This window comes from Prionailurus viverrinus, chromosome A3 (assembly GCF_022837055.1).
Source record: "Prionailurus viverrinus isolate Anna chromosome A3, UM_Priviv_1.0, whole genome shotgun sequence".
Classification (NCBI taxonomy): Eukaryota; Metazoa; Chordata; class Mammalia; order Carnivora; family Felidae; genus Prionailurus; species Prionailurus viverrinus.
Genome location: NC_062563.1, coordinates 30,175,543 through 30,188,040, shown reverse-complemented (window position 1 = coordinate 30,188,040; position 12,498 = coordinate 30,175,543). Strand labels below are relative to the sequence as shown.

Sequence of the window (12,498 nt, the reverse complement as noted above, 5' to 3'; positions counted from 1 at the left end):
CATTTGGCCAGGTCCCTGGCACATAGTATGCATCCAGCGATAACTTCAGTGAAATCTACTCCTCTTATTATCTTACATTCCTTTCAATTAACAGAAAAGACCTTATAACTACAATTTTCACACAGGAATTATGGAACTAGAAAGATTTAAAAAACACACTGACTTGATGCCATTCCAAACCAGAAAGGTATTCATTTGAATGTCTCTTCATTTAATAACAAAAAGGTCTGTGAGTTAAATCAAGACACGTACCACTATAATCAAAACCAACATTTCAGTCTTCCCCTAAAAGAATCCTTCCACTACCAATTTAATGAAAGTTTTTTAAAAGGCCAGAGACATTAAGTTCCTCTTACTTTCATTTTTAAAAACGCAAATTCCAGAAGCCTATAAAATATACTGGAATTATCAGGACCAAAGTCATAACTGTTTGCCCAGGAAAGAGCAGTGACACCGCCTCCAACCTGCTCAAACAGAGCATCCACAAAGACCAGGGGTGCCCCTTCACTCATGCATGACACCATCTGAGACAACCAGTGTCAGGACTGCTTATTCCCTATAACAAGTGGCTCTTCTCCAATCCTCTGGACTACAAGAGACCCCTGCTCTTTCTCCCTGGCAATCTCCCTCATACACAAACGACCCCAATGCTTACACCTGTCCTGCTAAGTGGATAGCCTAAGAGCACCCAATCTCAGTGTGCATAAAATCTCCTCCTGTGTCCCTATGTCTGTTAATGGTATTACTACCTTCTCAGTCGCCCAAGATAGGATCTAGTTTGCTTTCCCTCACCATCCCCCTCCCTTCCCAAGAATGAGCCAGTTTCAAAGCAAGACCTGTCTTTTACCTCTGCAATACCACCTAGCACCCACCCTGCCTCCATTCCCACAGCCTATCTCAGGTTCTCATTACTGCCTTCCTGACCCAGGCCAGCCCCCACCCAGGTGCCCAATGAGTCCACATACTCTGAAGAGTAGACAGACAGATCTTGCTATGCATGTTCCTCCACACCCTGTGGGCCCCCACTCCCTTCCACAGCATTCCAGATTCTCAGAACTTAAAGGACTCTCCTCTGACACAACCACCCATTCACTTGATCTTAGAAGATCTTCAAATTCAAAATGCTCTGGCCTTACTTTCAGGCCATTCCTGCTCTGGCTCCAATCTAAAATCCTGTAATGCCATGAAAATGAGAGTGAACTATGCCATTCCACTGCTCGATAGCTAAAGGTCAAAATTCTCAACTCAACCTACAGGGCTTCACATGGCCTGGCCCCTGCCTATCTCTCCAGTCTTGCCATGCTCCCATTTGCTCTCTGCTTCAGCTCTCTGGCCTTCTATCCAGCTTGCCATGATCCCCTTCATCCCAAGCCTCTGGACATGCTGGCCCTTTAGCACCCCACTCCTCACATAGGCAGTGCTATCCTACCCTTCAAATCTCAACTCAGAAGTCACTTATTCAGCCACTAGCCTTACCATTCCAAACTAAGTCCTCTGTTTGTCCTCTATCCTTTCTTCCATAGCCTCAAGCAAAATAATAATAAATCGGTTATTAGATTTCCTATTCCCAAGCTAGAATGTAAGCTCCATAAGAGCAGGACTATGTTGGTCTTGTTTGCCACTGTATCTCACAACTTACCCCAGAGGAGCCCTCAACAAATATGAGTCAATTAACGTAATTCATAAATCAGAACACCCTAAGTTACAAGGCCACAGGGCGACTGGGTGGCTCAGTTGGTTAAGCATCTGACTCTTGGATTTTGGCTAAGGTCATGATCTCCCGGTTCACAGGATCAAGCCCCACATCGGGCTCTGTGCTGATGGCTTGGAGCCTGCTTCGGATTCCCTCTCTCTCTGCCCCTCCTGTGCATTATCTCTCTCTCTCAAAAATGAACTTAAAAAAAAAAAAGTTACAAGGCCAGCCCCCACTACACACAGGTCATGAAATCACTTGGTTACTCCCTAACAATAAACAGCTCATCTCCTCAATGTTTCTGAGTTCCCCCGAAGATCTGACATTACATGAGTCTACAGTTCTACCATTCCAAAGATCCCTCTCACAGCTCTCTTCTATACACGCTGGTACCAGCAATACTTTGCTTCCTGGGTTCCACAATTTTGCTTGCATCCTTCCTCCCATCTGGAATTTTCTTTTTCCCAGCTATACATTTCCAAATCCTATTTTGCTTCAAATGCTCAAATCCAATGTCGCTTCTTTCTCGAAGTCTTCTTTGCATTCCCCCAGCTCGTCACAACCTCCCTCCCTGAATTCCCACAGGTTCTCCATTATTTCATTTAGGTCTGATCAAATGTCACTTCAAATGAGAGTTCCTCCTAAAGTTACTCACTGGTTATAATTTTCTATCAGGTCATCCTGTTTTATTTTCTTGACAGCATTTTACTATTATCTGAAATTATCTGGTTCATTTTTTCTTTACTTATTTGCTTATTTACTTATTAACTGCCTGTCTCCCCCACTGGAATGTAAGATCCATGAGAGCAGGGACCCTCTGTCTTGGTTTCCATATTTCCCCACTCCTCCACATCTGACATCAAAAATGTTTAGTAAAATCTGCCAAAGGCATGAATGACTCCGTAGTCCTGGTGACTAGGGTCATTTGTGTACCTATCTTTCTCTTACTGTATTCCAAATTCCAGGTGGACTAGGTCAAAGTCTAGCTAATCTATTTGTTTGTCTGCATTACCTGGAAATCCTTTCACAACTGAAGCAAATAACAGATAACTTTTAATTAATGAATTAATGATCTCTCCAGGAGGTACTGTCCCAAACCAGGCCAACTCAGAACTCCATATTCTCCAGAAACCAGGGCATACAGGAACCTCCTTCTATGCCCTCTCCATCCTGTTCCAGCCACCTCTAGTGAGCTTCAAAAGGCGAGTCTCTTCACTTTCCTCTAGCCAACAACCACTGATTCTATCTCTAATATCTCACAATCCTAACCTTTTCCTTCTATCTCCAGCCAAAAAATCACTTCCAGGGCCCTGTTTCTTCAGAGTACCCTACATCTCCAATGAGTCGGAGAACTCATCAGGCCCTAGGGAACAAGGACACGTTAAAACGAAGTGTTACTTAAAGACTAGCTCTCTTTTCTTTTATACCCCGTTTATCCGAAAGCGGCCCAGTTTCAAGGACTGGCTTTGACACTCTTCGGGACCCTAAGCTTTCTTCTCATGTACCCGCCGCACCCAAATCCCTCTGTAGTGCCTCCACCCGTGCCTCGAACCTTTTCATCTTCCAGTACAAGACAACCCTAGGCCAGAGACGATGATCTCCTCGGAAGCAAATGGTCCTCAAACACCGAGGGGCGGCCGTACCCTCCCCACTTACTGTCCGGCATCTGCCTCCGGCCTGGAGCCATCTCGGCGCCCCTTAGCCTCAGTCTCCCTCTGGGCCTGACCCTCCAACACCACCCCCCACTCACCTGAAGCGGCCCCCGCAGTGCTGGCATTGCTCGCCCACCCAGCCGGTGGGACAGACGCACTGGCCGGTGCCAGGGTTGCAGCGGCCGCCGTTGACACAGGGTCGGTCACATTCCTTGGCCTCGGCTGCGGCTGAGCCCGACACCGCCGACGCCGCTGCCGCGGCCTCGGCCGCCCAGGGCAGCAGCAGCAGCGGCGGCGGGAGCAGCAGCAGCAGCAGCAGCAGCAGCCGCGGGAGGCGCAGCCCGGCCCCCAGCCCCGGCCTCCCAGCCCCGGTCGCGTCCCAGTCCCAGCGCTGCCCGCCGTTCCTGCCCGCAAGCGCTGTCGCCGCCGTCCTGCTCCTCAGCCTCGCCTTAGTCGCCGCCGCCGCCGCCACCATCTTCCCGGGGCTGAGACGGCGCCCCGCGAACACATACACACACCGCACGGCCGGCTCCGCTTTGCCTGGCCGTGCGGGGCGGGGCTGTGCGGACGGTGGCTCGGGCGGTCAATCCTGGGGGCGGGGCCAGAGCTGCGCGGTAGGCGGAGCGGTGCGTGCGTGCGTGGGCGGCGCGCGGCGCGCGGGCCGTCCTCTCGCACACGCGGCCTTGGAGGGGGGTGTCTGACCCTCGGTCTACCGCTTGCTGAGACCCCCTTCCCCCTCGGGTCAGAGGCGCCTTTGCGCTCCGGTTCTTAGCCTTCTCTTGGTGCCCCGGCGACGGGTTAGCATCCCTGAGGCAGCCTCTTACCGTTGGCTGCCTGGGAGCCGTCCGCTCTGCTAGCAAAGCCGGCTGTGTTGAGGACTGCCCTTCCGGAGACCCCGGCGTGTGTCATCGGTCTGCCTGCGGGGGACCACCTGCGGGGCAGAAGGGGCCTAGAAGGCTTCGTCGTGGTGTGCGGTACTGTAGAAAGAGTGCTGCGCACCAGCCTCTGCTTTCCTCTCTGTAAAGTAGGGACAACGAAGTAACACGTGTATTAACCCCAGCGCATAGGCTATGCGCAATAAATGCCCAGTACTCTTGAGTGAAGAGTTCAGCTTCCTTGATTCAGGCCGATCCAGTGGCCGACCAGAGCCCCCACCCTTAATTCTGGGGAGGAAATTTGGGGTTATCTTACTTTGCACTATATGTTCTCAAATACCTCTTAAGAGAGTCCAGCACCCTCAGCCCACCGCACACATCTGCACCTAGAGCCCTTCTTGTCAGGTAGTTTGTTACTTTGGTGGCCCCAGTGAAACAAACCTCCTGACAGTGTAACCTTGTGTGGTCGTCAACCCTGGAATCTGGACTGGACCTGTGATTCGATGTAACCAATGGCAGAACGTGGCAGAAGTGACCGTGCCAATTACAGATAGGAGCTTTGAGAATACCTGGTAACCTTGATTTTGATTTTGATAATCCTGAGCTGCTCCCCCTCTTCCACCTTGCTGTAGAAAGATGACACAGAGACATAGAGAGGGAAAGGCCCTGAGACATGGAGAAGTCGAGACCCAGTTACCACCGAGAAGTGAAGTCCCAGACACATGTACCTGGTGAACCCATACCAGCTGAGGGACCAGTCATTGAGGGAAGAAGCCACCTAGGTTGTCCCAGCCATCTGAGCTTTCCTCATTACTTGGAACAGAGGTAAGTCTTTCCTCCTGTGCCTTTTCCAAAATCCTGAGCGAGAAACTGGCTGTCAGTTGAAGCCTCTAAGTTTTGGAGAGGTTTATTACTCAGCAATAGATAACCAGACATTGTCTGACATAAGCCTGGTGTTGTGAGGAATATTCCTGGGTCAGCTCAGAGTTTGAGCACCCTGCAGTCCCTGGGAAACAAAGAAATCCACTTTTGCTTTACCTTAGAGCTCAGAATTCTAGAATATACCCCCATACTCATACCTAGGTCCTGACCTACCTTCCTGTGTATCCACTTCAAGGCAGGTGAAGCCTAACAGCCCACCAGTCTCCGCCCTCAGCTCTCCACCCACACATCCCTCCTATTGTTACACAAAACACATTGTTCAGCTTAGGCCCTACCACAGGCATTCTGGTTTGGGGGTGGTTTTTGCTGCAGTGTCCTACAGGGGCTGTGTAGAATGAGGTGGGGATGGAAGACATGGCCCTACCCTCTGGCAAGAACCCAGTCAGATGGAGGTGGCTTACATGAAGCTATGCCCTGGCTTCAGGAAGCACTGCTCTCCCTACTCCCCCAGGCCAGAAATGGAACCAGACTTTCCCTTCTTTCTTCACAGCAAAACTGAAGCCAGGCTGTGAAGTTTCACATAATTTTACGAATACTCAGAGATAAGAGAAAATGGTTTGCGTCCACAGGGCGGCAATATGGCTGCCCTAGAACCTTGGTACAGCAAATGTTTTCCTCTTTAATCTACTCCCTTCTCTGGTTCTCTTTCCTTAGCCATGTTTTGCTCAAATGATCTTGCCTTAAAAAAACAAAATCTGGGACGCCTGAGTGGCTCAGTCGGTTAAGCGTCCAACTTCCACTCAGGTCGTGATCTAGCAGTTCGTGAGTTCGAGCCCCATGTCAGGCTCTGTGCTGACAGCTCAGAGCCTGGAGCCTGCTTCAGATTCTGTGTCTCCCTCTCTCTGCCCCTGCCCGCTCACACTCTGTCTCTCTGTATCTCAAAAATGAATAAACGCTAAAAAAAATTTTTTAATAAAAAACAAACAAAATCTTACCTTGACTATGCAGGGAAATACTGCAATCTTCTTTCTCCTTTACTGTTGTCAAAGAGTCTCCTGCACTTTATACTTTTGCATGATGGAATTAAAGATGGCTACAAATTGTTTTGCACTCCTTCCATGGAAAGATGGGGACTAATTCCCCCAACTCCTTGAATCTGGGCTGGTCTTAGTGTTTGTTGCACCAGTAGACTGTGGTGGAAGTGAAATACTGAAACTTCTGAATCAAGGTCCAAGAAGTTTTGCTGCTTCTTTCTGAGTGCCTTCGAACACTTGCTCTGAGCTGAACACCAGCTGCCATAAAAGAAGCCCAGCTAATCTGATACTGCCATATTGTAAGGAAGCAGCTGCAGCCATTCCGGACCCTAGCCGTTCCGTTCTTCCCAGTTAAGGCCCCAGACACTAATGAAGCAGAGGGGGTGCCACCTCTGCTAACCCACCCAAACCGCGGATACATGAGCAAAATAAATAAATGTACTTCTCTAAGCCACTGAGTTTGGGGATGGTTTGTTTTAGGACTGCAATAAATTCCCAAAATACTCTGTAACTTCCTGCCTCCAAAGATAAGAATAAGTCTTTAAGGTAAACTTGATTAACAATGGCTGTGTAATTGTATATACATATAGGATGTACAATGAGTCATTTATATATTATACACAGAGGGTTCTGATCATTGGGTCATTCTTCCTGAAAAGGGTCATTGCAGCTCCAGAAGCATGTCTGCTGGACTCCTTACACCTTACCACCAACACTCTATGACTGTTCTATCTGAAATCCCACACCATCATTTTCTCCACTAGTCCTTTCAAGGTGGCCACTTCCAGGACCTAGAAATTGTAATGTTAATGGCAAGGAATTCCAATGGCAAAAAATTCCTGGAACTGCTTTAAGTCCAGACTCCACATAACAGAGTCCTCACCAACTGCGTGGCCAAGGAGGTTTGTATCCACTAAGACGGTTTGAAGTTACCTCTGCCCATTTTTTCCTTCTTTTTTTTTTTTTTTTTTAAACTCAGGAAAGGCATTCTCTCTGTTTGTATGCCCTTTGCTCTCTCTAATTTCATGTCATCATTTTCTGTATCTTTGCATTGTCTCCAGGTCATGGACATGGATGTTTTTAACAATTGTTTGGCTTTTACTCATGCATTGTCTTAGGTCAGTTTCCTTAGAAGCAGAGCCCGAAACAGGATTTATTATGAGAGTGCTCTCTGGACAAAGGCAATGAAGGAAGCAGGACAGATAGGGAAGGGAGCTAAGCAAAGATGTGGTCTTATCTGGAGTCAAGCGGCAGCCTAAACCTATGGAGAGCCTTAAGACATAGATTGTATCTAAGAGTTGATTCCATCTTGAGACAAGAAGGCATTGTTTTGTATACAAATCTCATTTGGCAGCCAGCCAACAATCACAGCCATAAGAAAGATCCAAAAAAAAATTGGGGAGGGGTATCAGTCTACTGTATACAACAAATATTTATGGAGCACTGGATTGTAAGGATGAATGCCGCCCTGGTAAGATCTATCTGATCAAGCTATCTGACCTTCCCTAAGTATCAAGAGACTTCACTCTTAAGAGACTTCGGTTAAGAAGTCTCACTCTTAAGAGACTCTTAAGAGACTTCACTATTAAGAGACTTCACTCTGTACTATTGGAAAAATCAACATCTTTTATGTCAAGGATCTTCTTATACTCTTCATCTATTTGGAACAAAGCAATTCCCTAATTATAGATATCAGAATCTTACCTAACATGTAAGGTACTATATTGCCTGTGAAAAAGGTTGATCCTGAGGGTTTGGAAGAAACACAATGGTAGCAATGGTAGGTCCTGTGTGAAGGATAGGTCAACTTACAAACATAAGATCCCTATAGTACTTGGGAGGCTCTACAAGTAAATGTTCAGGGATCCTTGATCTGGGAGCATAGGATTAGCCCCCTTAGCTGTTGTCAGAGCTCCTGGTGGCTGCCATAGGTAAGCCCCATGAATACAGGAAGTGGCCTTTATAGCAACTCAAAGGACAGAGGACTTGAAAAAAACCTTATAATCCAAGTTACAATTAGTTATTAAACTTAAAAACAAGATGGTGCTTTAAAAGAAATGTCCACAGGGGTGCCCGGGTGGCTCAGTCGATTGAGCGTCCAACTTCGGCTCAGGTCATGATCTCATGGCTTGTGAGTTTGAGCCCTGCATCGGGCTCTGTGCTGACAGCTCAGAGCCTGGAGCCTGCTTTGGATTCTCTGTCTCCCTCTCTGTCTCTGCCCCTCCCCAGCTCATGTTCTGTCTCTGTCTCTCTCTCTCTCTCTCTCTCTCTCTCTCTGTCTCTCTCAAAAATAAACATTCAAAAAAAAATTTTTTTTAAATAAAAGAAATTTCCACAAATTCTTTGATATTCTCATTAAAAGTTGGAGTTTAATTCCTCTCTGTAGAATAAAGGCCAGACTTAGTGACTCTCTTCTAACAACTTGAATGTGGTAGAATTATACTATGTATATTCTGAAGCTGGGTCATACAAAGGATAGTTTCTCCTTCCCTTCCTCTCCTTCACATTCTCCCTCTCCCTCTCCTCCCTGTCCTCTCTTCATTTGCTTTGGAGGAAGCCAGCCATCATGTCATGAAGACACTTGAGCAGCCTGTGGAGAGGCACAGGTGGGGAGGAACGGGAACCTGCCACCAAGAACCAGCACATACTTACCAGACGTGTGTAAGACAACTTGGAAATGGATCCTTTGGCCCCTGTCAGGGCTTCAGATGATGCCAGTCCTGGCCAACATCTTGACTGAGACCTCACAAAAGACCCTGAGCCAGAATTGCCTAGTCAAGCTGTTCCTGAATTTCTGACCCATAAAAACTGTGAAGATAATAAATTGTTGTAGGCCACTAAATTTGGGGGCAGTTTGTCTTACAGCAGTAGGTAAGTAACACAGGCCACAAGAATTTGGAAGTCCCCCTAAATATACCCAACACCATAACAGAAGATACTACTACTGAGACAGTATGGCAAACCCGTGGAAGATGTCCATTTCCTTGTTTCCTGCTTTGGCTCATAGAGAAACTAACTCTCTAAGCTGGCTCCCATGAAAGGCCACTGTGCTGGTGCAGTAGAAACACCGTCTCTATTGCTAGTGCTTGCCCAAGGCACTGATATTAACTGCTGCCAGTGTTGTGATCAAGGCTTCTGATGCCCACACAGAGGTCCCCATCTCATGTTGCTGTCAAGCCATTGGCATAAACTCCCATCATCCGAGAAGCCACTGGCAGCAATGCAGCCTTCATTACAGGGAGGTGGTTCTTGTGTTCACTTGTACTATGACCGCGGCCAGAACCCCAGTATGGAGGAGGGGTAGCAGATAACCCTGTGTACAGAACCAGCTCACCAAAAGCATGGTCTGTGGCTAGAGATATGGCCCAGATTGCAGTGTTTATTTACCAAGTTAAACAGTCTAAAGCCAGATCAGCATATCAAAAATGACTCAAACAACAGGGAGAGTTTAGCTATGAACTCAGTGAGTCAGGGCCAAGGGCATTGATTACGTACAGAGTTGAAAGAGGACAGAAAGAAAGCAGACCTGCAAGAGTCCTGGGCTTGGGGTAGCTTTGAAGTGTATTCCTATGGCCACTGGTCTGAGCCTCCCACCCTTAGGGTTTGTTTGAAGCCATCAGACCCCTTTCTCCCATATGCATTTCAAGGCTATAGCTTCTTTTTGTGCATGAAATTCTCACAGAATTGCCAGGGCTCAAGACTGTGTCTGATACTGGCAAGGAAGCTTGAACACTCTTCTGTTAGCTTAGGTTCTCCCGAAAGAAAGCCCTGAGGCAAGAATTCAAGGTTAATGTGGGATGTAATCCCAGGAAACAGGAGAGTAGGGAAGTGAAACAGGGAAGGGAAGAAAATCAATACAGAATGTGTTATTAGTCAGTGACTAGTGTGAGCCATTCCACAGGGAAATTCCACAGAGGGAACTCTGGGAAGTGGTACAGGACACATGTCTCAGAGAGGCAAGGGGGCAAGGGTGTTTACAGGTATTTATATACCAACTCCAGTCAGCCATTGTTAATATCTGCTAGGGGAGAGAGTGTTAATTACTGAGGGGACCAACACAGAGAGACACTGGTTGATCAGTTTTTTATTTGTTTATTGACCATTTAGGTCTCCCCTTCTGTGAAGTGAGCATTCATATCCTTTGCCCACTTTTCTATTGAATTGCTTCTTTTTCTTACGGATTTGTGAGTGTCACTTCTATATTCAGATACTAGTCTTTTCTTCATTATATGTGTAACAAGTACCACTTTCTTTATAGTATCATCTAATAAATAGTTATCTTTAATGTATATGAATATATCAATCTTTTCTCAATAGTCTGTGATTTTCTTTTTTTTTTTTTTTTTTCTTGAGAGAGAGAGAGAGAGAGAGAGAGAGAGGGAGCACGTCTATGAGCAGGGGAGGGGCAGAGGGAGAGAGAGAATCTTAACCAGGCTCCACAGCCAGGGCCATTGAGGCCCTGAAGGGACTCAATCTCATGACAGCGAGATCATGACCTGAGCCAAAATCAAGAGTCAGACTCTTAACTGACTGAGCTTCCCAGGAGCCCTGGTAGTCTGTGCTTTTCATGTCTTGTTTAAGAAATCCTTTCCTACCTTGAGGTTAAAGAGATGATAATTTACCAGGAATTTTCGCTTTTTACAGATAGTTTTTTTTTTAATGTTTGAGAGAGAGAGAGAGAGAGAGAGAGAGAGAGAGAGAGGGAGACATAGCATGAGTGGGGGAGGAGCAGAGAGAGACGGAAACAGAATCTGAAACAGGCTCCAGGCTCCAAGCTGTCAGCACAGAGCCGGATGCAGGGCTCGAACTTGGAAATGGCGAGATCATGACCTGAGTTGAAGTCGGATGCCCAGCCGACTGAGCCACCTAGGCGCCCCTGACAGATACTCTTTAATCCACTTGGAAATGACTTAACATGAAGATGCAATATAGGCATTCAGTATTTAATTTTTATCATGGAAAATGCCAAACAGGGCCACCTGGGTGGCTCAGTTGGTTGCGCATCCGACTCGTGATTTCAACTCAGGTCATGTTCCCAGGATCATGGGATCGAGCCCTGCATCAGGCTTAGTGCTGAGTGTGGAGCCTGCTTAAGATTCTTTCTCTCTCTCTCCCCCTCCGCCCATCTCCCCTGCTCACACACTCTCTCTAAAAATAATAAAAAAGAAAATGTAGTTTGACATATACAAAAACAGAATCCTACAATGAACTCAACCCTCAGCTTCAACAATTATTAATTTATTTCAGTTGACCACTGCTGTGTAACAAATTACCCCAAAACTTAGCATATTTAAACAGTAATAAACATTTATTATCTTGCACAGTTTCCGAGAGTCAGGATTTTAGGAGTGGCTTAACTGGGCGGTTCTGTCTTAGGATTTGTCATGAGCTTGTGGTCATGTTGTCTGCCTGGCCTGCAGATATCTGAAGCCTTAGCTGGGGCTAAAGGATCTGTTCCAAGGTGACCCTCACCTCTGGCTGGTAAAGTGTTGCCGGGAAGCATCTGTTTCTTGCCACGTGGCCCTCTCCGCAGAGCAGCTGAAGTGTCTTCACAGCAGGGTAGCTGGCTTCCCCCAGAACAAATGATCCAAAAGAGCGCAAGGTGGAAGTTGCAATGACTTTTATTACACAGTCTTGGAAGACACACAATATCACTTCTACCACATTGTGTTCATTAGAAACAAGTCACTAAGTCCCATCCACATTCAAGGGGAGAGAAATTAGGTTCGAAGTTAGTGGATGTTTTCAAAATCAGCATATAACTCATGGCCAATCTTGTTTCAGCTATGCCTCCGTCTACTCTCCCTTAAAAACTGGATTCTTTTGAAGAAAATTCCAGACATCATATTGTTTCATGTACAAATCCTTTAGTATGGATTTCTAAAAGATAAGTCTTGAAAAAATGTCATAAACACCATACCGTAATCACACAAAAAATTAACAATAATTCCTTAAGGTCACCAAAGACTTCCAGTCAAAATTCAATAGCATTCAAGTTCCCCTGATTCATTCCCTCTCCTTCTCTCCCTCTCTCTCCCTGTCCCACTCCCCCCCCTTTTTTTTAATAGTTTATATCAGACATCTCTGTGCATAACTCCAGATCCCCTCAGGCTCACCTGTCATTTAGTCCAGACTTTGCTGCCCATATCAGTTCTGCACAGGCTCCAACCAGCTGCACACAGGTGTGGCCTGGCACAGCTTCAGGGCTTCTCTTTAATGCTGCAGTGTGGAATACTGTAGAAACCTGCCTGGTATGCACAACGCAAAAGTGCCAGGCACTTAAAACTCTTTGAGGCAAACTTTGACAATGGACAACTGCTTTCCTTTTCATCCCGAGATCGACAGTCTGAAGACTCAGTATA

General features: G+C 46.7%; 1 protein-coding gene and 1 long non-coding RNA gene across 9 annotated transcripts in view; one reads left to right on the top strand and one right to left on the bottom strand.

The window, feature by feature from the left end:
- ATRN (attractin) overlaps nt 1-3,901 on the bottom strand; it is a 168,261-nt gene extending 164,360 nt beyond the window's left edge. For all 7 annotated transcript variants that reach the window (XM_047851704.1, XM_047851706.1, XM_047851707.1 and 4 more), the window contains exon 1: nt 3,444-3,901. In XM_047851704.1, coding sequence (XP_047707660.1) covers nt 3,444-3,820 — 377 coding nt within the window. In that variant the 5' untranslated portion in view covers nt 3,821-3,901. The remainder of the gene's footprint in view (nt 1-3,443) is intronic.
- A 132-nt stretch (nt 3,902-4,033) lies between these two features.
- Nucleotides 4,034-6,586, top strand: LOC125161572 (uncharacterized). Of its 2 annotated transcripts, none has more exons than XR_007150677.1 (3): nt 4,034-4,319; nt 4,853-5,045; nt 6,111-6,586. It is a non-coding gene; the product is annotated as an uncharacterized LOC125161572 (long non-coding RNA). The 2 variants fall into 2 exon arrangements; XR_007150678.1 differs by lacking the exon at nt 6,111-6,586 and adding an exon at nt 5,653-5,960.
- Nucleotides 6,587-12,498: the final 5,912 nt, after the last annotated feature.